The 24,394-nt window shown below is 34.8% G+C and overlaps 1 protein-coding gene across 2 annotated transcripts in view; it reads left to right on the top strand.

The window, feature by feature from the left end:
• Positions 1 to 12,718: 12,718 nt before the first annotated feature.
• Usp16-45 (ubiquitin specific protease 16/45) overlaps positions 12,719 to 24,394 on the top strand; it is a 43,022-nt gene continuing 31,346 nt past the window's right edge. The window contains exons 1-6 of one of the 2 annotated variants that reach the window (XM_033346935.2): positions 12,719 to 12,875; positions 13,128 to 13,232; positions 15,799 to 15,932; positions 16,006 to 16,196; positions 18,033 to 18,189; positions 18,379 to 18,546. In XM_033346935.2, coding sequence (XP_033202826.1) covers positions 13,145 to 13,232; positions 15,799 to 15,932; positions 16,006 to 16,196; positions 18,033 to 18,189; positions 18,379 to 18,546 — 738 coding nt within the window. In that variant the 5' untranslated portion in view covers positions 12,719 to 12,875; positions 13,128 to 13,144. The remainder of the gene's footprint in view (positions 12,876 to 13,127; positions 13,233 to 15,798; positions 15,933 to 16,005; positions 16,197 to 18,032; positions 18,190 to 18,378; positions 18,547 to 24,394) is intronic. The other variant, XM_033346933.2, reaches the window with a different exon arrangement.

The raw sequence follows: 24,394 nt of genomic DNA, 5'->3' as shown, positions 1-24,394 counted from the left end.
ATTGTGTCGTCTGTTTGTTCCGGGCGGATAATTACCACGTTTTTCGTTGGCTTGACGGTTATCTGCTCGACTTTGCTACTGGTCATTTTGACCTTTTCTGCGTACGAGGGCTGTTTTGGCTCGGCCCTCGCGGTTTTCTTGACCGCTGTTTCAAGTCGCTTGCTGACTTGCAGCGACATGTTCACCACAGATAGTATTTCTGTATTCTTGCTCTGGGCCGTCCCTGTGATTTGTTCTAGCCTCCCAGTCAGGTAGCTATTGTGGAGCAAGAGCTCCTCCACAATTCCCCTCATATCTCTGAAATGCCTCATGATTGTCGCGGTCTGGTCCTTATTTATCTTTTTGTTCGGGTCGAGACAGAAGGCAAGATCTTTTGTTCGACCTCGCTTGCCTTTTCTTTTATGTCCGATATCGGCCTTGGTGTTTCGGGTGCTGGCCGAGATTCCTGCTTGGCCTCTTTTCCCTCCTCCTCGGCCTTTTTCATTTTCTGTATTTCTGGGCTCTGTTTTTCGGGTGTTGTACCCTCTGTTTTTTGCGACCTTAGGGGTCGCAGGACCACTCGCGCCTTCGTGGTTGGCGGTGTCTGCCCCCGTGATGCCATTCTCCTGTTCGGTTTCAGACTGTTTTAGATGCAGATGCTGAGTCCCAGCGGCGTATCGCTTTACGCGTGCAGACGCTAAGACCTAGCGTCGTATGGTTTTGAGCGCACAGACGTTAAGTCCGACGGCGTAATGGCGGCACTGAGCTTGCACTTACTCTTCTGTGTGTTCTTCAAATGGCTGCTTTCGCAACGTTCAGCGACGTATCGCTTTGCGAACGTGGGCACTGAGTCCGCGGCGTGTTGCTTTGCGGACGCTGATACTAAGTCCCGCAGCGAGCTGCTTTACGAACGCCAGCACTGAGTCCCCCGGCGTATCGCTTTACGAATGCGGACGCTAGTCCCGCGACGTGTTGCTTTACGAACGTTGGCGCTCAGTTCCCAAGTAGCCCGTACGGCGGCGCTGCAGTCGCGCGTTCCAAAATGGCTTTCCCTCTGCCCTAACCTCACCCACGTTTTTCTATGTCCTCTCACGCGTTTATTAATGCGAACTCCACTATTTCTTATATCCACCATTGCTTCAAAGCACTATCACTTCACTTTCTCACAATTTTCTCGTCCGATTTCTTTGATTTTCCTCGAGAATTCGGACATTGAGTCCGAAGTATGCTGCCATCTTGTGGACTAGTCACATCCTTCGGTACACGTTAAAAATACCATGCCCCGTCAGGATGTGCATAATAAAGTGGTCAATGTACCTCCTATGCCTCCTGAACGTGCTGACTTCTGCCACCAGCCTCTTCGTCCATTTGTCCTCCATACGCTCCTCCACTGTCTTGATCCTTACAGAAAAGACCGAGGCCGGATCTTCTCTTGAACGGGTTTTATATCGTGACTGCAGATATTCTTTTTTAATTCGATATTTCTCGGTCCGGAACACTGTGCGGTACGCCGTAGATGATCTTATCAACGCGACCCTTTGCGCCCTTTTAAGAGTATTCCTATTCTTTTTCTTTTCCACCGTATTTGCTCATACAAGTGCCGCTTAGGGCACCGCCGACTCCCAAACTCCATGATAGAGCTTCCTGGTAAGCCGGTGGGACCGTTCACATTGGGCAGCAGCGATCTCGATGGTTCCATGAGAGTATCGGCCTTACCGCACAAATTACCTTCTCCAAATGAGTCTCGAACCTTCTGCAGTTATCTAGCTGCACCCCAAGGTATCTAATCTCCTGCGTCGTAGTCAGAATGTGCCCCTCCACGTTCATCTCAATTACCTTGAGGATCCGCTTGCCCGTCAGCAGTATCACCTCGGTCTTCTCCTGTGCGATTTTCAATCCTTTATCGGCACACCACCGCACGATCACACCCAACGCCGTTCTTAATTTATTATCCGCTTCTTCCTGCTCGGACGTTGACGAAATCGACGACATTCATTTTCATTCAATTCATTCAATTCCTTTAGTAGACCCATTGTATACCAGATTCCAAAGCAGTGGTCCAAGTATTGATCCCTGAGGGACACCCGCGTACACATTCCTCCTTAACGCTCCTCTTGTCCTTACTATAATCTTCCCGTGCTCAAGACAATTCTCGAGAAGCGTTACCAATTTCCTGGGCATTCCTTTAGATTCTGTTTCTTCCAAGATCTTATTCCAGCTGAGAGTGTTGAACGCGTTCTTCACGTTTTCCGCTACCAACACAGAAATCCTATTTCTTCTCTTGGACCAGTCAGCAAGATCTATTACTCGGCGCAGGACGTCCACTGTATTCACTCTCCTCCTGAACCCATACTGGTCATCGTGAAATGGGTCCAGTCCCAAGCTTTCCTCGATCAGGTTCTTAAACGTGTACTCGCAGATTTTACTAAGTGCTGGAAGCACGCTGATCGGTCAGAAACGATGTTAACGTGTGATCTCTTCCCGGTTTAAAGTTTAGATTTTGCCTGGACGACCGTAAGCCCGGGCGCGGCCGCTCTTTTATCGAGGCTGGTCTGCCAACTATCGAACATGTTCGGTCGCGCCTGGACCTTGACGTCGGCACCTGCAGGCCAATCCCACCCAACAGACCCCGGGTGCGGAAGTATATCTCACGACGCCTGTAGTTCGAACGGAGGAAACGCCGCGACCACCCCCGCTGCCGTCGTCGAGATGGTGCGGAATCCTCTCACCGCCTTGATGGCCACCGTCCCATAGAACCTCTTGACCAGCAGGAGGTTGCGACAAGTATTCTTGTCTTTGGTAACGGTAACGGGTTCTTTCCTTAGCGCAAATTTATCGCCATACAGTACCTGGGCACCCCATAGGGCCATAGGGGTTTGGGTTACGCCCAACCAGCGCGCAAGGCACGTAGTGCCTTGTTACTTTGATTAGTTAAGCCTGGCAGGGGCTATCGCTCGTCTCAGGTCGAATGGGGCGTTTTGTAAGCCCTAGCGTTTCTCCAGGACGGTTCCGGAGCAGGTGGGACGCTGCTCACCCGCCGAAGGCCATTCGGGGCAAGCCAATACCCCTTAAATCGGCCCTCTTGCCAGCGTCTTGGCCATCAACCACTGCCACCACGAGTCCAAACCCATAATTAGTCGAGCAGGGTGGTCGCTACTCCCTCCGGGTTTACACTCGACTCTCGTGGTACCATCCGCCAGTTCCGGTCTTCGGCTCTTCATGTTCGCCGCCGTTCCCATCGCATATCCAGGCGATCCTCCGTTACGATCGCTTCCCCAATGTGGTTGCATTGACAGAGTAAGCCGACGATATATCGTCGTAGGTATATCGATAACATATCATCATAGGACTTCCCGCCTTTCTGCCACAAAGAAAGCTCATCCTAGAAGAATCCCGGGTCGCTCCCTCTCGATGCCCCCGATATGTCGGAGTTCCTTCTACTAATTTCTTTCTGTACATTCTACCTAGACGTAGAAACACTTTCGAGTTGGTACGAGTACTAAGGCCTCCCTCCCCTGCACCGTAAACGTTACTCTTCTTGTTGTCCATGTCCATGATTTCTTTGTTTTCGCCCAGTCGTCACCAGTAACTCCCGTTCGCATGCCACTCAGAGGCGGTGCAGGGTGACAGGGAGCCCCACCCTAAGGTGGGTGGTCTTGACCGGTATGGGCCCACCAACTTCTTCGAAATTCTTCGCACCGGATCGGCAAACCAAAAAGTACACGAAGGCAACGATCGGCAGCGACCCGACAGGAGAATATCAAATTCATTAGGGTTCCCTACGGCGTAGTCTTACTACGCAAGAACCCATACTCGCCTCGCGCTCACCATAAGATGACTCTAGGAAGAGATAGCGAAGACATTTGAGGGTAGCGTACATTAATGCTGTCCCATATGGCATCGTGGTCTAGTGGGCACCAACGTTTAACGATTGCTATTCGGGCTATTGGCGTATTCGGCCATTCTTTGTAGAATCGTAAACACGGGCGAGCGGAACAGGCTATCCTGCACGTGTTTTACCATCCTCGTTAAACGAGGCGTTTCAAATAAATCAGAACGCGTTTATAATAATATGTGCATATATTCCCTTGAAATTCGTTTACATATGTTACGTCGGGCGACACTCTACCCAGACCAGGCCACACACCGCGGGCCAGACGGAAACCAGATGTCCGCTCATCCTTGCTGCGTACCCTCAATAGTCTTAAGGACCCATCGTAAATCTAAGGAATTTACTAGCTAAGGTCCTTCAGACCCAACAAACATCTTTTTCTAAATCGCTTCTTTTAAGAGTATTGTCTACTACGGCTTGACACAGGAAAGTTAGTTTTCTCACTTATGAGGCCTCCCACTAACCACTTTCTATCGAGGGCGGCTAAGGCCCTTCCTAGTCCACCAACCTTCGTTTAACCAATTAACAACGAAGTCTATTTCCCTCATTCTCTTAGCCAAAATCGCCACCAACAATTCCGATGGTCCCGTGTGCTAGACACACCCATCCTTAGCTTTCCTCCGCCACAGCATCGACTTCGAACACGACTGATTTTCCATCCTTCGTACAGTCAACAACCTTTGACCGGGTATACACCCGTAGATCAGTCACTCACTCATCTTGTACATACGCACCAGCGTACTATCCTTACGCTTTAAAAAGTCTCGATTGCATGAAGTTACATTTCGAGGCAGTCAAGTAAAATTTCGCGTGCAATCGCACTGTAATATATATCATACATATGGGCCGGATTCAATGAGGTAGTACAGACAGTTTTTTGCGAATACTTCGGAAAGTAGGACTGTGCAGAGGTTACATATATAAGACAAATACGTTCAGAGTCATGGTCCCGACAGTATATTCAAAAAGCATAAAAGTCGGTGATGAGGGCAAACTTCTAAATAATTATAAGCTTTATTCAGTAATGAAAGTAAGATGGATAAAAATCGTGGATCACAAATTAATCATGACGTGAAATATTGTCTGCAGTTAATTTGTTCCTCTTTTTTTATCGTTTTTATAAATAAACACGCATACAGAACAGTTACAACATCAACAGAAACATTATTTGCAATCTGTCAGCTACTATATTAAAATGAAATTTAGGTTTTATTATAACAAAAACGTTATTGCGAGGAAAATAAATTTCATGTCAAATATATATATATAAAAAAAAAATCATTGATCATCATTGAGCATCTTTTCATTGATCCATTATCATTTAAAAGGAAAGATTTTCTTTTTTCCCCTAAAAAATAATATAATAAACAATTAATTTCTCTTTCTGAGGCAACTAAATTTAATTATTGCGCGATTTTATTATTCTTATACTTGTCTATTTCAGATAAAAAAGTATGAAAATTTTCCGTAGAACTGTGCAATGAAATAGACTCTTGTAGCGTAGAACCACAGCGAGTATATCTCGTTTGTTATGAAACGAAATAAGTTCTTGCATAGGCTAGCGTGGAGCACCTTTAGCATTTGGTCGCGTGGTGCAGTATGTACCGTGGAACAACTAGAACAATGGGCGTTTTTCTCTCTGTTAATACCACAGACATGAATTTTTTAGAAATATTTTCACAGACGGGGGATTGAAAAGAGTCTAAATGTTTTTTGTCAATAAAACAAAGTCGATTAAAGTGAAAATAAATGTGAATGATAAATATGCCTATTGTAAAATATATATAAAGTAGAAAAATTAGTAAATAACTTCAAATTCCTTCATTGAGCATGGGTTGTAAACTAAATTTTGTAATTTTGATTAGCGGGAGGCTGAGAATTTCATCTATAAAAAGTAGTTTACGGATATAAATAAATTAAATTAATAGTTCTTTATAATTTGCCTATGAAGTTACAGTTTTTATCTTTCTCTATCATGTTAACAATATAATTTAAGATTTTTGAGAATGTTAAAAAATGAGAGCCACAAAAAATTTCCGTTTCTTTAGAATAACTCTGTTATGTCGCGTGAGATGGTCCGTGCGACGTCCTTCATTGCCTGGCAATCTACGGTCCACATACCGTCATTCCGACCCTCAATAAACCTAAGGACCCACCATAAACTTCAACTTTTTAACTTAATTGTTTTAACACATGTTTTTTTTTCTAACATTGGATAAATACAGCTTGTCAGAAAAGGAGACACCAGCCAGGGAGAGAGAAATGGAGGTAATGATAGAAAAAATAGAGAAAATGGAAAGAGGATTCGGGGCAATGATAAAGGAAATAAAAGGGATATTCGAAAAGCAAGTGGAGGAGATGAAGAAGGAAATGAAAGAGGAAGGGGCAAGTAGTGAGACAGAGAGAGCCAGAGGGAGAGAAGGGTGGGAAAGGGAAATGAAGGAACTATTGGGCAGAATTAGAAGAATCGAGGAGGAGAAGGACAGAGCAGAAGGAGAGAAAAGAAGAAGGAACATAGTAATCAAAGGAGTAGACTGGAACGAAGGAAGCAATGAAGGGACAGTAAAGGAGTTCATAAGAGAAAAAATGAAAATAGGGGCAGAAATAGAAAGAACACATAGGATAAGAGTGGGGGACAAAAACACAATAATAGTGGCGATGATGAAATCAATGGAGGAAAAAATAAGGGTAATGAAGGAGAAAAGCAAATTGGAAAAGAGAAGATACATAGATGACGATCTGATAAGAAAAGAAAGGGAGGTACAGCAACAAATAAAAAGAATAGCCAGTTTTCTTTTTTCTTATTATTTATTTATTTACATTTTACAATTTGTCCAGTAGGACATTTGGTAAAATATTATAGCTTAGTGATATAGCAATATAGCATGTGGATGGCTACCCCCAGTGGGATACCATCTTCGAATTTGATTGATTTATTTCTTTAGTGTGGTGAGTGTTTGTATGTTAGGTTATGTCCTTTGTGAGATCTGTTGGGTGCTTCCTTTTTAGTCTGTAGCGGCACGCGAGCAGGATAAATTCAAATCTTATTGTTGTTTTGTTTCGGAGTATCATGACCGTTAGGTCACAGGTATTGCAAGGTGTAATAAACTCCGAGCAAAACAATGTCGCTGCTAATGTGACTGCTGTTACAGGGTTAGTGTGGCTGACTAGTACCGCTGTGTCGCGCGCGAATGTCAGTATTTTGCTATTGGTAGTTGTTGGTATGTTGGCCGTGTATAATGCGTATAAAATTGGTCCTAGGACGCTTCCTTGCGGAACTCCTGCCTTGATTTCTTTAGCTTCCGAGTGTGTGTTTTTGATTTTTACTATGAAGCTTCTGCTGCTTAGGTATGATTTGATTAGTTGGTATATCTGCCCCGGGAATTGTTTCCTGATTGATTGTAGTAGGCTTTCGTGGTTTATTTTGTCAAATGCTTTCTCTATGTCCATAAAGAGGGCTGTACAGTATTGTTTTGTTTCCAGCGCCTGTAGGATTTCATTGACGAGTCTGTGCGTTTGTTCTATTGTGGAGTGTTTGTTTCTGAATACGAATTGGTGATCCGGTATTAACTGGTTCTTCTCTATTATTGGTTTTATCCGGTCATAGATTATTTTCTCTAGTATCTTGGAGAACACCGGAAGTAGTGAGATTGGTCGGTAGGATTTGGTTTCGTGTGGGTCCTTGCCTGGGTTGGGTATCATTATGATTTGTGCCAGTTTCCAAGCTTTTGGAAAGTATTGTATTCTTAGTATCGCGTTTACTATTATTGTGATTTGTCTTATCGCTTTTGGCGGAAGGTTTTTCAAGATTTTGCCGTTAATTAGGTCGATTCCTGGTGCTTTATTGTTTTTTGTTTCCTCGATTATGTTTCTGATTTCTTGTGTTGTTGCTTTGGGTATGGTATAGTGATTGTCAGTTGGTGTACTAGTAGTTAGCGCGTCCTCGTCCGTATGACTATTGTGGTTGCTGTTGTTGATGTTGTGTGGGGTGAATGTGTTGCATAGGTGGTTGGAAAATTCTTCAGCTTGCTCTTCGTTGCTTCTTGCCCATGTGTTGTCTGTTCTTCTGATTGCTAGTACCATTTTTGTTGTCTTCTTTATTCTTTTTGTGGCTTTCCATAGGGAGTAGTTGTAGTTCTCGTGAGCAGATAGTGACTCGATGAACTTTGTGAACTCGTTGTTGTTGTGCTCTTCTATTTTGTTTTTTGTTTCTTTTGTGAGTTTGTTTAGGTGTTTTTTGTTTTCTTTTGTTCTGTGTTTTTGCCATTTTGCTTTCGCTTTTCTTTTTTCTCTAATTTTTTCGAGGATGTCTAGTGGAACTGTTTTTGTTTGTCTGTTGGTTGTTTCAGGTATAGTGGTTGCCCTTGCTGCTTCTTGGATAGTTTCTGTGAGTGTTGTTACTGCTTGATCGATGTGTTCAGGTGTTTTCAGTGGGATGTTGCAGCTGATTTTGCTCTCTATTATTTCTTTGAATGTTTGCCATTTGGTGGTTTTATTGCATAGCTTCTCTGTGCTGCTGTAAAATATTGGTTTGTTTCTGTATGTAATTATTATGGGCGTATGGTCGGAGCTAAGCTCGAGGCTGGGTGCTATGTTTAGTTTATTTGCGTTTAGTCCCTTTGTAACTGCAAAGTCTAGCAGGTCAGGTATTTTGCTCAGGTCTGTCGGCCAGTATGTCGGTCTTCCTGTGGATAATATATTGAGGTTATAATTTCTGATGTATTTTTCCAAGCTTCTGCCTCGAGGTATGGTGATTCTTGATCCCCATAGTGTGTGCTTTGAGTTATAGTCTCCCGCTGCAATATGCTTGTCACCTAAGTGTCGGAAGTAGTCTTCCCACATTTGCGTTGTGATTTTGTGTCGCGGCGGTACGTATACTGCTGACAACTGCAGTTGGTTGCTGTTAGTCTGTACGGTAACGGTGGTTGCTTGTTTACTGTTCTTACTGTTCTTACTGTTCCTTACTGTTCTGGCTGTGTAGGTGATGTTTAATGTCGTTTTTTATTACTACTGCCGTCTCTCCGTGTGCTTTCCCTGAGGGATGCTTGGTGTCGTATATGGTGTAGTGTGGTATTTTTATGTAGCTTTTTATTGTGAGGTGTGTTTCTGAGACGAGTAGTATGTCGATTTTATTGCTGTACAGGAATGTTTTAGTTTCTAGGGCCCTTTGTTGTAGGCCGTTAGAGTTCCAAGCTGCTATTTTAAGCGTGTCTATTTTTATTTTTTGCTCATCATGTTAGTAAGTAATTGTAGCATGACTGTTATTTGCTGTGTTTGCTGTCTGAGGAGTTCGTTTTGTTCGCTTATCATTTTTGTGAATATTTCGGTGTTTTTTATGGAATGTTTTATTAACTCTTTGATTTCTGTAGTGTCGTTGCTGTGGTTGTTCTTTTCTTGATTGTCTAAGGGTGACGACCGGTTGACTACTTGCGCGTAGCTTCGGCTTCTAACGGTGTTGGTGTTAGTGTGGTTATTGTTCATTACATGCTGTGTGTTTGGTGTTGACATAGATTCTGTGTTGTCCTGTTGCGTATGGAAATTGTTGTGTGTCCTGTTTCGAATCGGCGGGAAACGTTTGTTTTGTAGTTGTTTTCTGACTACGCAGCCTTTGTAGCTGGCTGGATGATTTCCACCGCAATTGTGACATTTTACGTCGTTTATTTTTCCCGTGTGTGGGCAGTTCACTGTTAGGTGCTTCCTGCGCATTTGACACACGCCGGGTTTCTGTTGCAGTAGTTTTTTGTGTGTCCATATTGTTGACACCGCATGTATTAAGATTTTTTTAATTTCAAATATTTCTTTGTTGTTACTTTTTGGTTCAAGCTCTATTACAAATAACGGTAGTGTTTGCTTAGTATCAAATCTGGTTATATTGTTGATCGTTCTTACCTGGTGTCCGATCTTGGTCAATTCTTCGCATATTTTGTTTGTATTTGTTTTAGGGTGTATACCTCTGATTACTGCTTTGTAGCTTTTGTCAGATTTGGGTTGGTAAGTATGATACCCAGCGTTTTTTTCCTTTAGCGCTTTTGTCACTTTCCTATAGGTTTCTGGGGTATTAGTTTGTACTTTTACCTGATCCAGTTTGAGCTGTTTAATGGTGTAATTTTTTTTCCTGCCGTGCTGTTTAGCAGTTCAATGAAGGGGTCTATTATTTTAGCGTCTATGTAGATTGGTGGTGGCTTGGGGGTGTGTGTTCTTGGTTTTTCTGTAGGGTCTGAGTCTATCTCTTCTGTCAGTGAGCTGAAGGAGTTTTGTGTAGGAATTTCTTGTAGCCTTTGTTGTCTTTCTGTTTCTGTAGTCCTCCTATCATTTGTGTTTGTATTTATTTTTCTTTTTTTGCTGGGAGTTACAGTCTTCCAGTTTTCGTTATGTTGTAGTAGATCCTTGTTGGTATTGCTCTTTTTGTTGTCTTTTTGTATTATTTCCATCTCTATTTCGTTTGTATTTGAGCAATCCTGTACTTCACTTGTTGGTTTATTTGGGCTCTGTTGGTCTACTGCCCTGTTTATAGCGTATGTTTCTCCTTTGTTTAGTATTCTTATTGTTGGTATCTTTTGAGTGTTTACCATCCTCGATTGGTTCTGTTGCTCGTCCCTTCTTTCACTCTTGTCGCACTTACGGAGGCATTAGTTTTCACGTCCGCATAGCTCGACTGCTCGGGCGGAACTGTGAAGCGGATAGTTGTCTAACGAAAAAGCTGGGTTTTCCCATAAATAATGTCGCCCATAAGCCACATTGATAGGAGGCATCTTCCTCCTATCTTCATTTCTAATGTTGGTCATAACCAATGGGCATCGCAGATCGTTACCCTTACTCTCCTAACGAAAAATGTGAGCAACAAATCCGCCTTCTTCATACAACAAAGACGCCCACTCCGAGCTTTCCTCAGTAATCACACAAGAACGAACTTCACTTGTTCTCATAACTACAGAGCAGTCATTTCAATTTCTACTTATTCTACACCAGGAGAGTTCTACTTGTTCTACTACATTACTACATTCAACTGTAAGGGCCTTGCTCTACTACGACAAAACATTCAGTGTATCTCTATCGGATCTTCATCCGTCAAATAATCGTCTATGACATTTATATCACACGTAACGGTGTAAGTCTTCATTGTAATAAGTTGTTGGAAATATAAAATTTATAACCTGTTAATCGCAGTATTATACCACATCAATCACTCCTGTTATCCCAAAAGAAATAAGGGAATCAATCTGTTCGTGGTGTCGATTGTTATAATCGTAACGGGAATTTACGACTCCCGTTGACGCGCTTCTTCGCGATCGCGTCTCCCCGCGATTGGTCAAAAGTACAAACTCATTTCGCATGTTACAATCTCGTCGGAAGTCATTTTTTGCTTTATCCGAACGCGTACCTATACAAGATTCAAGAATCAAATAAAGAAAAAAAAGAATCTTATAGTAAAATAAGAGAAGCTGACAGATCTGCGAAGAAATTTAAATTTTTTACTCAACAAAAATTATTAACACATTTGTTAAATAAACTGTTTTGTTTTTGATAAATACGTGAAAATATATCATTCATAAACTACATTATATTATTTAATTTAAAATAATATCTTATCTAAAATTTATATTAATTAATATTTTTCGTTTAATGGATATGTCATTGTCATTAAAGATTTTCTTGTACATAATTTTTTCGAATTTCAACATTAAACATTTTCATTGCATGATACTTTGCAAATCCCATTACTTACGTGAGATATGATTAGTGGACAAAGCACCGTGCCCATTATATGGAAAGGTACGCAATTGGCTGGCAAATGGGTTAAGCAAAAGCACACCTTACCTACCTTCCTTCGTTGCCTCCTTCCTTTTATTACTTTATCAGTTTGTCATGTTAGTTTAACACGTTTAAGCCGGCGCGCTTTTTCATTCGCGTCTTCTCCAATAACATTTGCATTTTATTCCAGTTTTCGTTAAATTATATTCTTATAAATTAAGATTGGAAACATAAATAATGTGAATCATGATGAATCGTGCTCTACCGATCACGCCGCCTGATGCCTAAACAAAAGATGTGACCCAATGGTGACCCACTCTGCCAGATAGAAGTGCAGATTGCCGGATCACGCCGATTTGAATATGTTAAATTGTACATTGTTGTAATATTTAGCCTATAAGAATAGCACTGGAAATATAAATTTATAAGATTATAAAATACGTCGCGATATGTAGAATATAAATTGTAAATTAAACTATAACGTAGTGCTATATAACATATTTATTTATAATTGGCATTTTCTTATTTTTTAATTATCTCATTCTCTTATAAAATTTGAGCGCTTCCTTTTTTGAGATCATCAGATCTTTTCAGATACTGCAGATCATTTTCACTGCTTTGAAGTACATTGTGCATTGGGTTTTTTTTTAGGAACATGAGTTGATCACTCGCTTATATCACATGTTCTTTTTCTGTAAGTAATAAGTCTATGTAAGTAATAACATGTTATAGATATCAGTAGATATCAATAAGTGGATGACCCTGTGTAAAGCCAAGTACACAGTATATCGTAACTTTAAGTTTTCAATCCTGTCCATATTATAGTTTTGATAGTTTGCAATTGTGTGATTGGATATTTCGAAAGTACAATAGTGGTACTAGTGGCGGTGTTAGTGATACAGTATATGATCCTATAAACAGCTTTTTTCGGTCGCTAGGGAAAACCGCCTGAAAATTGAGTCGTGTCTAGTCGTAAAAAATCAACATGGTAGGTCAATAAAATCTGCATTTTTACGAGACAGACAGATATGAATAGAGTATCTCTGTCTCTGTCTGAGACGTTTATAACATGTTACGCATGCGTAGAACGAGAACCTTCTTGCCTTCCATGTTGATTTTTCACAATTAATCATGACTCAATTTTCGGACGGTTTTCCCTAGGCCTTAATATACGAGTGTCGAGACCTGTTTATATGGTCGTAGTAGAGTACACGCACAGTATATGGATTGTGCAAGCATAGTGATTGTTACGGTAATATTTTGTTTTACTGCTTGTATTTAGTTTGTTTTGAATAATTAGCATAACATTTCGTGAATTTAAACAAATTATTCCACGATTTAATATAAGATACAATAACGCATAACGTTTATATGTTAGGAATTGTTTGGGTTATCGTATACATTTTCTAGAATAACTAGTCTAACCAAATTCCCACATGCTTTTTTGTTTACTAAATTGCTGAGTGGCAAAAATTAAAAGTTCTAACAATTATATTCGTTTCAGTTTGAAAATACATCGAGATGAGTAAAAAACGTAATCGACAACCAGATGCAAATGGAGAGTTATATGAATGTTCAACTGATTCGTGTAACGAATCTAATAATACAGGTTAGAATTCATTTTTTAAGAAACTTTTGTTGCAAAACCCTTATTTGTTTTTATAATAAGGAAATATTCATTTTCAAAAAGTTAGATTATATTAACTTGTTTTGTTAATAGAATTAAGTCCTAAAGAATTAATTAGCAAATATTTAGTTATTTGGTATAGTATATTTAGTATAATTAAAGTATAATTAAATTATGTAGTTATTTGGCATAATGACTACATAATAATACATATCGAAAAATGTATAATTTAAACATTGATAAATTATGTAGTAGTTTTGTATAATGATTGTGCAATATCCATTCTTATGGTATCTATATTCGTACTTATTAATTATATATTAATTATATAATTATTAATTATATATTAATTATATAATTATATTCATCCTTATATTGTTCTTACTAATTAAATTATTCATTTATTATGTATTTGAATAAATTGTGATAATATTAGGTTATTGCACAAACTCTGTCTACTTCTTTGTTTTTAGAAACTATGTTTCAATGTTAAAATAAATATAACACTGATACATAGTAGATCAAATAAATTTGGTATATCTTGTTCGAATTTTTATTCAAATTTATTTGAGTATTTTTGATAGTGACATATTGAAAATCAATATAATAAAAATAAAGAAGAATTTGTGACTTTTATTAACACCAGAGTAAGATATAAGTGATAACTGAACAAAAGTTAAATGAAGAAAACCTTTGCGTACATACATGAACTTAAATTAAATGAAAAGTTTACTTTTCTTTATGCTAGTTAATGATCCACATGTTCGATTTTGAATACGCCTCTCCCTTTCTTTTTTACATAGAAGTAACTGATTTTGCTATCGTTACAGGTTTACGATTATTATATTTTTTTATTAACATTTGTTTTGATTGTTCTTTGCTGCTGTATTACGATTTCTGATGTATTTGCCTAATTCATCCCACAAATGTCCAATTGGGCTCAAATCAGATGATTAAAGGATATAAATTTGATTAAATATATTACAGGACAATTCCTTTTTAACTTTCTTCATAATTTATATAAAGTTGCTATCTTGGTGGAAGATAGACGATCTATCAAGATTTAATTTTTGTGCTCTGCCATGCAGATAATGTTTCAAAATGTAAAAAAGATATTGCATTTAATAAGTTGATGATTATACTATTTCAACCTCACTCATATTACCAGCGTTGTGGTTTATGATTAAATAAAGATTTTTTTTCTATTTGATTATTTACTTATATTTAATAATTTGTCCATATGAACTTTTGTAAAATCTATTCATTTCGTTTTATTTAATTTATTAATAGAAGAGTTTCTTCACTTCTATATTCATTTATTATAATCTGCTTTTCAAATGATACTACAAATAATTTGAGATACAACTTTGTTACTATATTTAGTTTCAATCATATTAATTAATTTTAGTTTTTGATTCAATTTTGTAATCAGTTTTAAAATTGTTTGTCTATAGAGAGGTTTCAATTGATGTGTGCTGTTCACTATGTTTTCATTCTTTGAAAGGTTTAGTTTTATCTTAATATATATCTATATTGATATATATTTATATTAACGTATTAGCAACATCTTGAAGTATCTTCATTTCTGTTCTGTATTCCATTAGTAGTTCATGTAGAGGGATCGAAGTTTACATTTTTAGAATTAATTTTATACTTAGTTAATTTCAGATCTATTTCCTTTGTTTAGGAAAATGATATTGACTTAATATTGTTTAGTGTAGTAGCATTGTTACATTGTTCTTATATATTGTCTTATGTGCTCATAAGTATGTACGGAAAGCTTTTTGATCCCGATTCTACTCTTTCATATTAAAAATACATTTTTGACTCAAGTATTAATTAAAAGTTTTTTATGTCATTCATAAGTAAGCATACACCAGTGCAAATCATCTGAACAAGTGTTTATAACTCTTATTGGTTGTATGTCATATTTGATGTGATCTGGAAACTTTATTATATTAGTCATATCGCTAAGTGGAAGCCGACATAATAGGTGACTTGAGCACAAAATTTATCAAATAAAACTCTGATCTAGTGGTATGTACAAAGTATTGACATCTGATAAGGCCTAACTATCATTTTTAAATAATATAACTTCAAAATTTATAAACCACAAAAATATTTATTCGACCCACTTATATGGTAATACAAATTGTGCTTAAAATGAAATATTTTCATTAATCTCTTTTATAGGCTAAATTTTATTTATTTTATAAGTTTTATAGAGATAATTAGATATTTAGAAAGAGTCTATAAGCATTTGAAACATCTAATAGTATAGTCCCTATAATCCAACATCTACATACATAGATGAGGAACTATCATAGATAATAATGGAAAATACATAATTTGAAATAAATATATAAGATGTTTTCAAAAATTGAATTTGTAAAAAATAAGCAGTAACAGACAGGAGCTATGCAGGAACCTATTAATAAACTTAATAATCATATATAATAATGACATAATAAGTTAAATTCTTATGTGTAGTATATTTAGTTAATAGTTCTACAAAAATATTAATTAATATATACATTAATGTTCATAGATAATAAATGTCCACATATACCAAAGGCAGTAAATTTTAATAAAATTAAGAAATGTGTCAATAAAGTAGGAATTAGTATGGAATGTTCAATATGTAAAAAGTGCAAAAATGATTCATCAAAACTCAATGAAAAGGTATAAATTCAAAAACTTAAAACCTTTTTTCTTTTTAATATTATTTCTAAAGTGAATATATATAAAACTTCAGGAATGTGTAACAAATTCAGCTGTACTGATTTGTTTACAATGTGGATATCAAGGTTGTGGAAGAGAAGAATGTGGTCATGCTTTGGAACATTATAAGAAGCCACATAGTGATTGTCATGTTATGGTAGTTGAGAGTCTTTATTGGAGTGTTTGGTGTTTTCAATGTGAAACAAAGATTAATATTGGCTGTAGGTATGTATGAAAATAAATGTACAACTTTATATATGTACATAAAACAAAACGCACAAAAAATCCAAAAAATTGAATATACTATATATATTACTTCGTTTAACTGGAATAACTATACTGGAATATCTCACGAGGGATCGAAATCATCAGAAAGTCAATATAATATAAGACAAAAACATACAAATATCAGAGTCAAGTTAATTTTTTTTAATGGAACTCTGTATTTTTTTATTCATAACATAGTGGAATATCATAAATTAGATCCGAAGGCGTTAGATCAACGCAAATCGTTAGCTGGCGCGATTGCATCGAATAACGACATCGAACATCGCTAATTAGATTATGCGCTATAGGTAAAGATCGCGCTCTTTATTTTCCCTTATGTATCTCATTGTTAGATTTATACCTCAGCACTATAAATAAAACATATAAACTAAAAATGTTAAAAACATGTGGTTTTTATTTCAGAATGTACTAAACGGAAGAAAATAATTTTTTATTAATCAAATATCATTAAATAATTGAATGTAATAATAATATACAGAGAAATTTCTAACGAAGGCAAGGAAAATGATTCTCTAACGATTACGAGATAAAAATGATAGAATATTTGGCTCAATTCGTGAATCTGAGATAATCAAATATGGAAACTCTGGAACTATTAAAATTCTGAAAACTGTAGAACTATTAGTTAATATGAGCCCTGACTACTGATAATTGATTAAGAAAATCATTTTCTTTTTTCTAGTACATTTTTTTAAGAAGCGATCTTTTTTAATTCTTTTTAACTTATATATTTTATTTTTACTTTTTAGTCTTAAAAATTTCAGTTTTCTATCTTTTTGAAGAGTGAGTGAAGTTTCACTTACAAAATTTTACCCAGGCAGACAAAAAAGTAAACTAAATAAAAATCATTAACAGAGATCGAACTTCTTATTTCTTCTTATACATATTAGATTTATATTTTTAGCTTCTAGCAGTCAGTTGCTCTTAGTAAGCCAAAAGTCGAAAGAGCTCTTATGTTAAAGGCGGCAAAGAAACCGACGTTATAAATGGTTAAAGGAATGTTTAAACTTTCCATTCGACTTTCTGACTCACTGAAGGACTTTTGAACTGACTCCTAGTTATAAACTAAAGGTATAAATTTAAAGCGGATGAGAAGAAATAAGAAGTTCCATTTTTATTTATAGTATATATAACCTGATGAGGGTTACTCAATGCAGTTACGTCAGCTATGGAGTTGAGTTGATCTGACGTCTTTGGATTTAATTTTTGACATTTCACTGCATAGATAGATATCAGGCAGTTGTATTCAACAAACGTTACTATATTGCAGTAAACAAATACAGAGTTTCATTTAAAAAAATTACCTTGGCTTTGATATATCCCCATTACTATATTTACAGAAAAATTATCTATACCACCTAATGTTCTACCAAATTACTAAACAACATTTACAATAATATTTTTTTGACCTATATGTATTAATATATATATATAACCTTTATATAACATATATATACTAATTAAGAAATTAAATATGTATTCTAATAGTTTCTAGTATTCAATTAGAATCATAAAGTTTAGAGAAATGCTTTGAAAGAAAAGAAATTATATTACAAGTAGTTTTTAAATATTTCCTGACCATATAACCATAATAAACTTAATAATGAAATTAGATTATGAAATAAATTTAAAGAAATTTTGTTTGCAACGTCTATGGTATAGGTAATTAAGTAATAAAAACATTTGTTATAATTTCAAAATTGCGCTGTAATATACCTTTTTCAACTTTTTAGATTTAAACCTACAGGCTAAGTAATAATTTTTAATTTTTAGAAAAAAGCTTCAAGAAACAGTGGAGTTTATAAAAAGATCTAGTACAGTAAAAAATTCATTACAAACTAAGACATTAATAACACAATATCAAAATGAAACTGTAGATATAAGTAAAGTAGATAAAGAAAAAGGTTTATACAATTTGCCTAAAGTAGGGGTATGTATTTTGGTAATTTCAGTTATTATTTTAATGAATTTCAATAAATTAAAAGTCATTTGCAATGTAATTTGTTGACAAACATAAAAAAATTATGTAAGAATAATATTTAGATATGTACTTGATAAAAGTAGATGCAACTCATAATATGTGTATGTGATTAAAATATCCAATTCTATATTATTTTAGGGTTTAATGAATTTGGGAAACACCTGCTTTTTTAATGCAGTTCTGCAATGTTTAGCACAAACACCTTTCTTAGTCAAAGTTCTTGATGATTTGCGTCTTCCTGGACAAAAATTCATTTTACCAGGAGGCAAACATAAGTTTGCCAATAACTCAGAAGAAGTTGATCTAGTAAGTTGTTTTTAAATGTATACCATTAATATACACTAAATAACACGTAACGAGACATAAAAATGAAAATTGAATTAAATGTTTTTTAATGAATTTTTTAATCAAAGTTAACATATAAACGTGATTGTATCATATACAATATTTCTTTTTTAATTTTTTTGAAAAATAGAATTACTCTAAACAAGTCATGTACAAAATAAGTTAAATTCCATTCTTTTAATGTGTTGAAATAAATCTGAGCTATATCGAATAATATTTGTAGAAATAATATTTGCATACACTTTATGTATTTAAATTAATAGTATCTAATACCTTTGCAGTAAATGCATCTTTCTTTAATTTATAATTAGTTGCTACCAGCATAAAAAATTAGTTTCCTGAGCAATAATCATTTGCAATTCTATGTTTATTCTATATTATCCTATATAGTTATTTATATTATTCCATATAATTATTGTATTTATATTAACATTATATAGGATGTCCCATTTAAATCGATCCTTATGAATATCTCCGAAACTATTCATGATTAGACTGCGGATTTCCATGCATTTGTAGGAAATTTGAAAGTTTAAAATTGCATACAACGCGTATAATATGAAGAAATGTATAAAATACCCAAAGTATAGTGTTTGTTATGATGTTTGGTACGTAAAACAATCTTCTATTGAAATTTCTCCACCCAATTCTCTATTTTTTGAATTATATTCTGAAAAATATGAATTTGCATAAAAATTCGCACTCTATTCATGATAGTGGAAAATACTTCGAACAAAAGTTAAACTGTTTCGAGGAGAGTACTATTTGATATTAATGATTTTTTGTAGATAGAAATGTATAGAACATATGGAGGACAATCTTATTTTTTTAGTGGAACCATATATATATTTTTTAAATGCATTATTTCTATCTTGGTATTTTATACACAAAAGTATTATTAGCACTAATTTGTCGTTCTTTCTTGTATCAATTAAAAGTTTAATTTTTTCTTCTTCTTCTAATAACAAAAATCGTCTTACAGTCGCGTAGTCAAATACGCACATGTCCATATAAACTTATAAACCAATGCGATAAATTGTTGTTAGTGCGTGCATAGCCTCAGTTTAGTAGATATTTTAATTCTGATCTTTTAAAACTTGTCGTGCGAAGGACGGAGAAAACAAATCTGAAAACAGTGAAACCTCATAGAATATATAGTTACTGATTTCATTCCTTTCTGTTTCTGTAAGATTTTGTTGTCTTTTTTTATTCAATCGTATAGCTATTTGTTTGCGTAAAATAGTTTATTTCTTTTTGCCTAACTCTTGACTCATCTTCTTCGTCTTTATTTTTCACTTGCTTAATTTCCAGAACTAGATGCAGTTTATTTCATAATGTTTACTGTTCTCTACATTTATTTTTTAGTTTTTAAATAATAAAAAATAAGTAAATAAAATAATATATAATTTTCCACAAGGATATATTGTCATTAATCTGTTCCTGAAGGACGAACAAATATTAAATTGGATAAATGTAGAATTAACTTTTTGTATTATAAAAATTAACAAAAAAGAGAATAATTAGTTCTCAGTGTCGAATCGAATTAATAAATAGTCTTAATTGTTAAACTTATCTCGTATGATCTTTTTGCTGCTGCACTTGGTATTCAGTGTTAGCTTAAATTCATTTGTTACTTTAGTTATTTCAATCTAACTGCATTTTGTGACAATAAATTCAAGTGTTTTGTTTATCTCTCCTCTCGTCTTTCGTCCGTGTTCATTTCGCATTGTTCTCTTTTATTCTTACTCCTTCTTGAAGTATTGTTCTTTGGATCACCAACGTTGGCAACGATACGTTCTTAACAGTCTTCTTTTGTACGAATATTGGAACTCTTGAGAAGATGCTAGCAACAGCCGAATGAGAAACAAGTGTCTATTTGAAGTATACTATTTAGATTATTAAGATATTAAAAAAATTATAAAACCAATATATGTATAGCTAAGGCCAAGAAAATATATTAAAAAATGTGTATTTGCTTAAGGCAAACAGTACGGGTCTAGAGTAATCTAGACCTAGACTTTAATCTAATCTAGACTTTAGTAATGAATACTGGATTTTTGGATGAATACATTTTCTTGCCGAAAGTATGTGACGAATGTAGAGGTTTCGCTGAACGAAAGTTAAAATATTTACTAAACTAATGGTTTCTCGACATAAATAAGTTAATAACTCTTTGCAGAAAATAGCTAAGGTGAAACAATTAATGTATTAAAAAATACATGGTTTCATTAATGAGTTTCATTAAAGTTGAAAGTTATGAAGATGACCTTCATATGTCCTCTATGTGTCCAGCTACAAAAACCTGATGTCATCACATTATGTTCCCCTCAAAACCACTTACTTCTTGTTTGAAATATTTTTCAGTATCATGATGAGTTTCGGAAATATTCGCAGGGATCGATTTAAATCCTGATTAATCTACATACTCTGTATACTAAGTAACAAAATTAAAGGATCAATAAATTTTGAAAAGAGATCTTTAATTTTAAGCTGTTATCAATTATACAAAAATAGCTGCGGAGTAAATGGTCTAAGTTTCATTTCATCTACTTGCATCGCGTTAGCAAGAGAAATCCGGTGACTCGAAAATTCAGAAAAATTTGAAAGTTTATAGAAATTACGCTAATAATGAAACCATTCTTAGTTCCAGCAAGCAAACATTTAATAAAGATGAAACCATTCTTCAAAACAAATACAAGTTTTTGTGTAGTTTTGAATATTTACAAAACTGCGCGTGATATAAAAAGCAGCTAAATTAAAAGTTTTATAATCTTTTGATACTTAATTTTTTATAGTTATAGGCTAGATTCTAGTTGCACATTGCACAGTTAACAAATCGACTGATCAACCAATACGACACGAAACAGACACATTTTAACACTAGATTTACGGGACGCGTCATTTCGACGCATTTCGAATTTCGTGAGGTAAATTACACGAGACGTTTATATTTTTCTTCTATCATTTATACTGACTCTTATCCATTTAACGAGACAAATATATATCGAAAATCATTTTCTTCAAGGTTTTCTAGTTTTTAAGTTTTCTATGTGGTATACCTATCTCTACGGATGCGCGTCATTTTGACCCAATCGAAATGTTCGTAAAACCTAGTGTTAAATGGGAGCCTTCTACATGGCATTCGTGCGATAATAGCTGTCATATTTATCACTGGAATTGTATGAAATTTCATCTTTATCGCATCACATGGATACTACCATTGACTTGAGAGGGTCGCACAGTTTCAGCTTTGTAGCGGCAAATCCAATACTAATGCAACAGTGAAAATTCTTTATTTTTAATGTTCTGTTCATAAAAGTTTCATTAACATATTGGTGTGGTTTTCCTGATTAAAATGAGACCAAACACGATATTGTTATAAAATTGGGTAATGTAATTTACTATAAAATTTTATAACAATATGAAGTTTGATCTCACTTTAATTAGAAAAATCTCAATTCAATGTATTAATGAAATTTTTATTAAGAAAAAATATAAAATAAAAATGTTGCCTCTGGATTAGTGTTGTTTCACCGATACGAAGGTGAAAGTGGCCTTTTGGAGGGCCCTAACTCTAGTTAATATTTGATACGATCGCCAGGCAGCACTTCCATTACTGCGCAAGTAATGATTTTAATGAAATATGTTTTAAATGAAAGTTGGATGGTTTAGAGGGGGGACATAATTTGACGCGATTAGCTTTTATAGAAGGATGTGTGGGGGATATATAAACCAATTTTTTTAAAAATGAAACTATGAACATAAAAAGTCGGCACCCTGAAAGTTTAACAGCTGTGCTGAATAATATATTGTCCATTGAATAATATATATATAATTTTTTAATCTTTTGATTAGTTTTTATTATTTTGTGTAGCTTTTTTAAATTAAATTACGTATATATAGTTTCTATATATATGTAATATAGTATATATAGTTATATATAGTTACTAAGTATCTAAATCTTGTCGAATTAATTGTTAATTTTTGTTGTAAAATGTTATTTCATTGAATATTCATAAACTTCAAACAATTCTACAAAATATAGATAAATTGGAATTTGGATTTTCGGTATTATAGTAAAACTTTTCTTATTGTCAGTTTTATATGTATAAATGAAGTCCTTCAGTATGTATGGTTACAAAAATTGTAAAAATTCGAGTAGATCGTAATCTCTTGTGATCTTACGTAATTATAATACGCTATGTTTCTTTCGTTTTCCTTCGAGTAATCAAAATTAATATCCGGCATATAGCAGCTCTATGAGTGAGAAGCAAACGACCGGCAGTACAGACGGTTTCAGACTACCATTTACGATTTCTATTCAGGAATGTTTGGAAAAGTTGTTTTCACTTTTAAAAATTCTCTTCACTAGCATAAACGTTGGAAAGGGCTGTCTTTTTATAGAATTGAATGTCATTGATCATGTTGTCTTTTTTAAATATAAGAAATTTGTAAGATTAAAGAAAAACACAATTTTCGTACTAATAAAAGAGGCCATTTTTTAACGAACCATTTTCTGACGATCATTAGGATCAAAGGGAACATTATTTACATTCGGATGTTATGGTGTACGAGATATTAATTTTTATCACATACTTATACAGAGTGTCCACGGTAACTCCGGACAGTTCTTTACATATTTTCTAATGTATTGCAGCTACAAAAAGTTTTTCATATGAAGATTATATGGCATAAGACAGATACATTTTTTAATGAAGGCGAATATTTTTTACGTAGTTATTTTTCGAGCGAAGATGATCAAGTTCGTTTTTCTACGTGGAACATATTTTTCAGATTATTTGATTGTGTTTCTTAAAAAGAATTCACTAACTCTCCATATATACGACTAACTTTAATTAGTTCTTGAGATATTGAGTTTACAAATTTACTGATTTTTGCGGAAAGAACTTCACAGAAGTAGGAAGCACGGACTGGTGATATTTGCGCGGTGACATGTGCTAAGCATTGCTTCTTGAAACAGATACGAATAAACAAATACGTATATACAGTAATATAATTCATATTATATTATTATATAATATAAATTATTATTAATATTAATATTATTATATAATATAAATTATATTACTGTATATACATATTTGTTTATTAATACAGTAAGTAATATAATTTTCCTGCCTATTTTTTAATCTCTTAATGAGGCATCATAAGCTAGAAATCTGAAGAGTTAATTTTTGACGTGATTCAATTGGTATCGGATACCGTGCTTGGGATCTAGTTGCTTCTACTGTGTGTAGCGTCGGTTAGGATTGAGATTCCGAAAATCAACCGGTGGGGCGCTGTTCTTAATCATTTTTAAGAAATGTTAGGAAGAGCGATGACTCTATGATACGGCCAAACGTCGCGTATTTTCAGTTCGGTTAAATCTTCATTCAGCAATTTAACATTTAAAATAATAATAATATTGTCCTTTGACACTATTTGACGTAGAATGCTTCAAAGAATGAATGTATGTAAAAAATATATGTAATTTCATCTAGAAAAACGAAGTTGACCTTTATGCGTTCTTTACACATCCTCCTATAAAAACGCTGATCACGTTAAGTTATGCCCTACCCTATATACGATTGGTTCGCACGTATCTCATTATCGTAAACAATACGATAACAATGTCGTGTTTGGTTTCACTTCAATCATTCATTAACAAAAAATAAAAAATAAAAAAGTTTCATTATTGCAATAGTGTTCTCTGACTGATACGAAAATGAAGCGGACCCCACTGTGGGGTGGGCACGCTGTACGACCCTCTCAAATGTTTATTTCCGCATGACACGGCGCTGGTGAACCT

This window comes from Bombus vancouverensis, chromosome 3, assembly GCF_051014615.1.
Source record: "Bombus vancouverensis nearcticus chromosome 3, iyBomVanc1_principal, whole genome shotgun sequence".
Classification (NCBI taxonomy): Eukaryota; Metazoa; Arthropoda; class Insecta; order Hymenoptera; family Apidae; genus Bombus; species Bombus vancouverensis.
The sequence above is the reverse complement of the archived record's forward strand: the minus strand, read 5'-3'. Positions and strand labels throughout refer to the sequence as shown.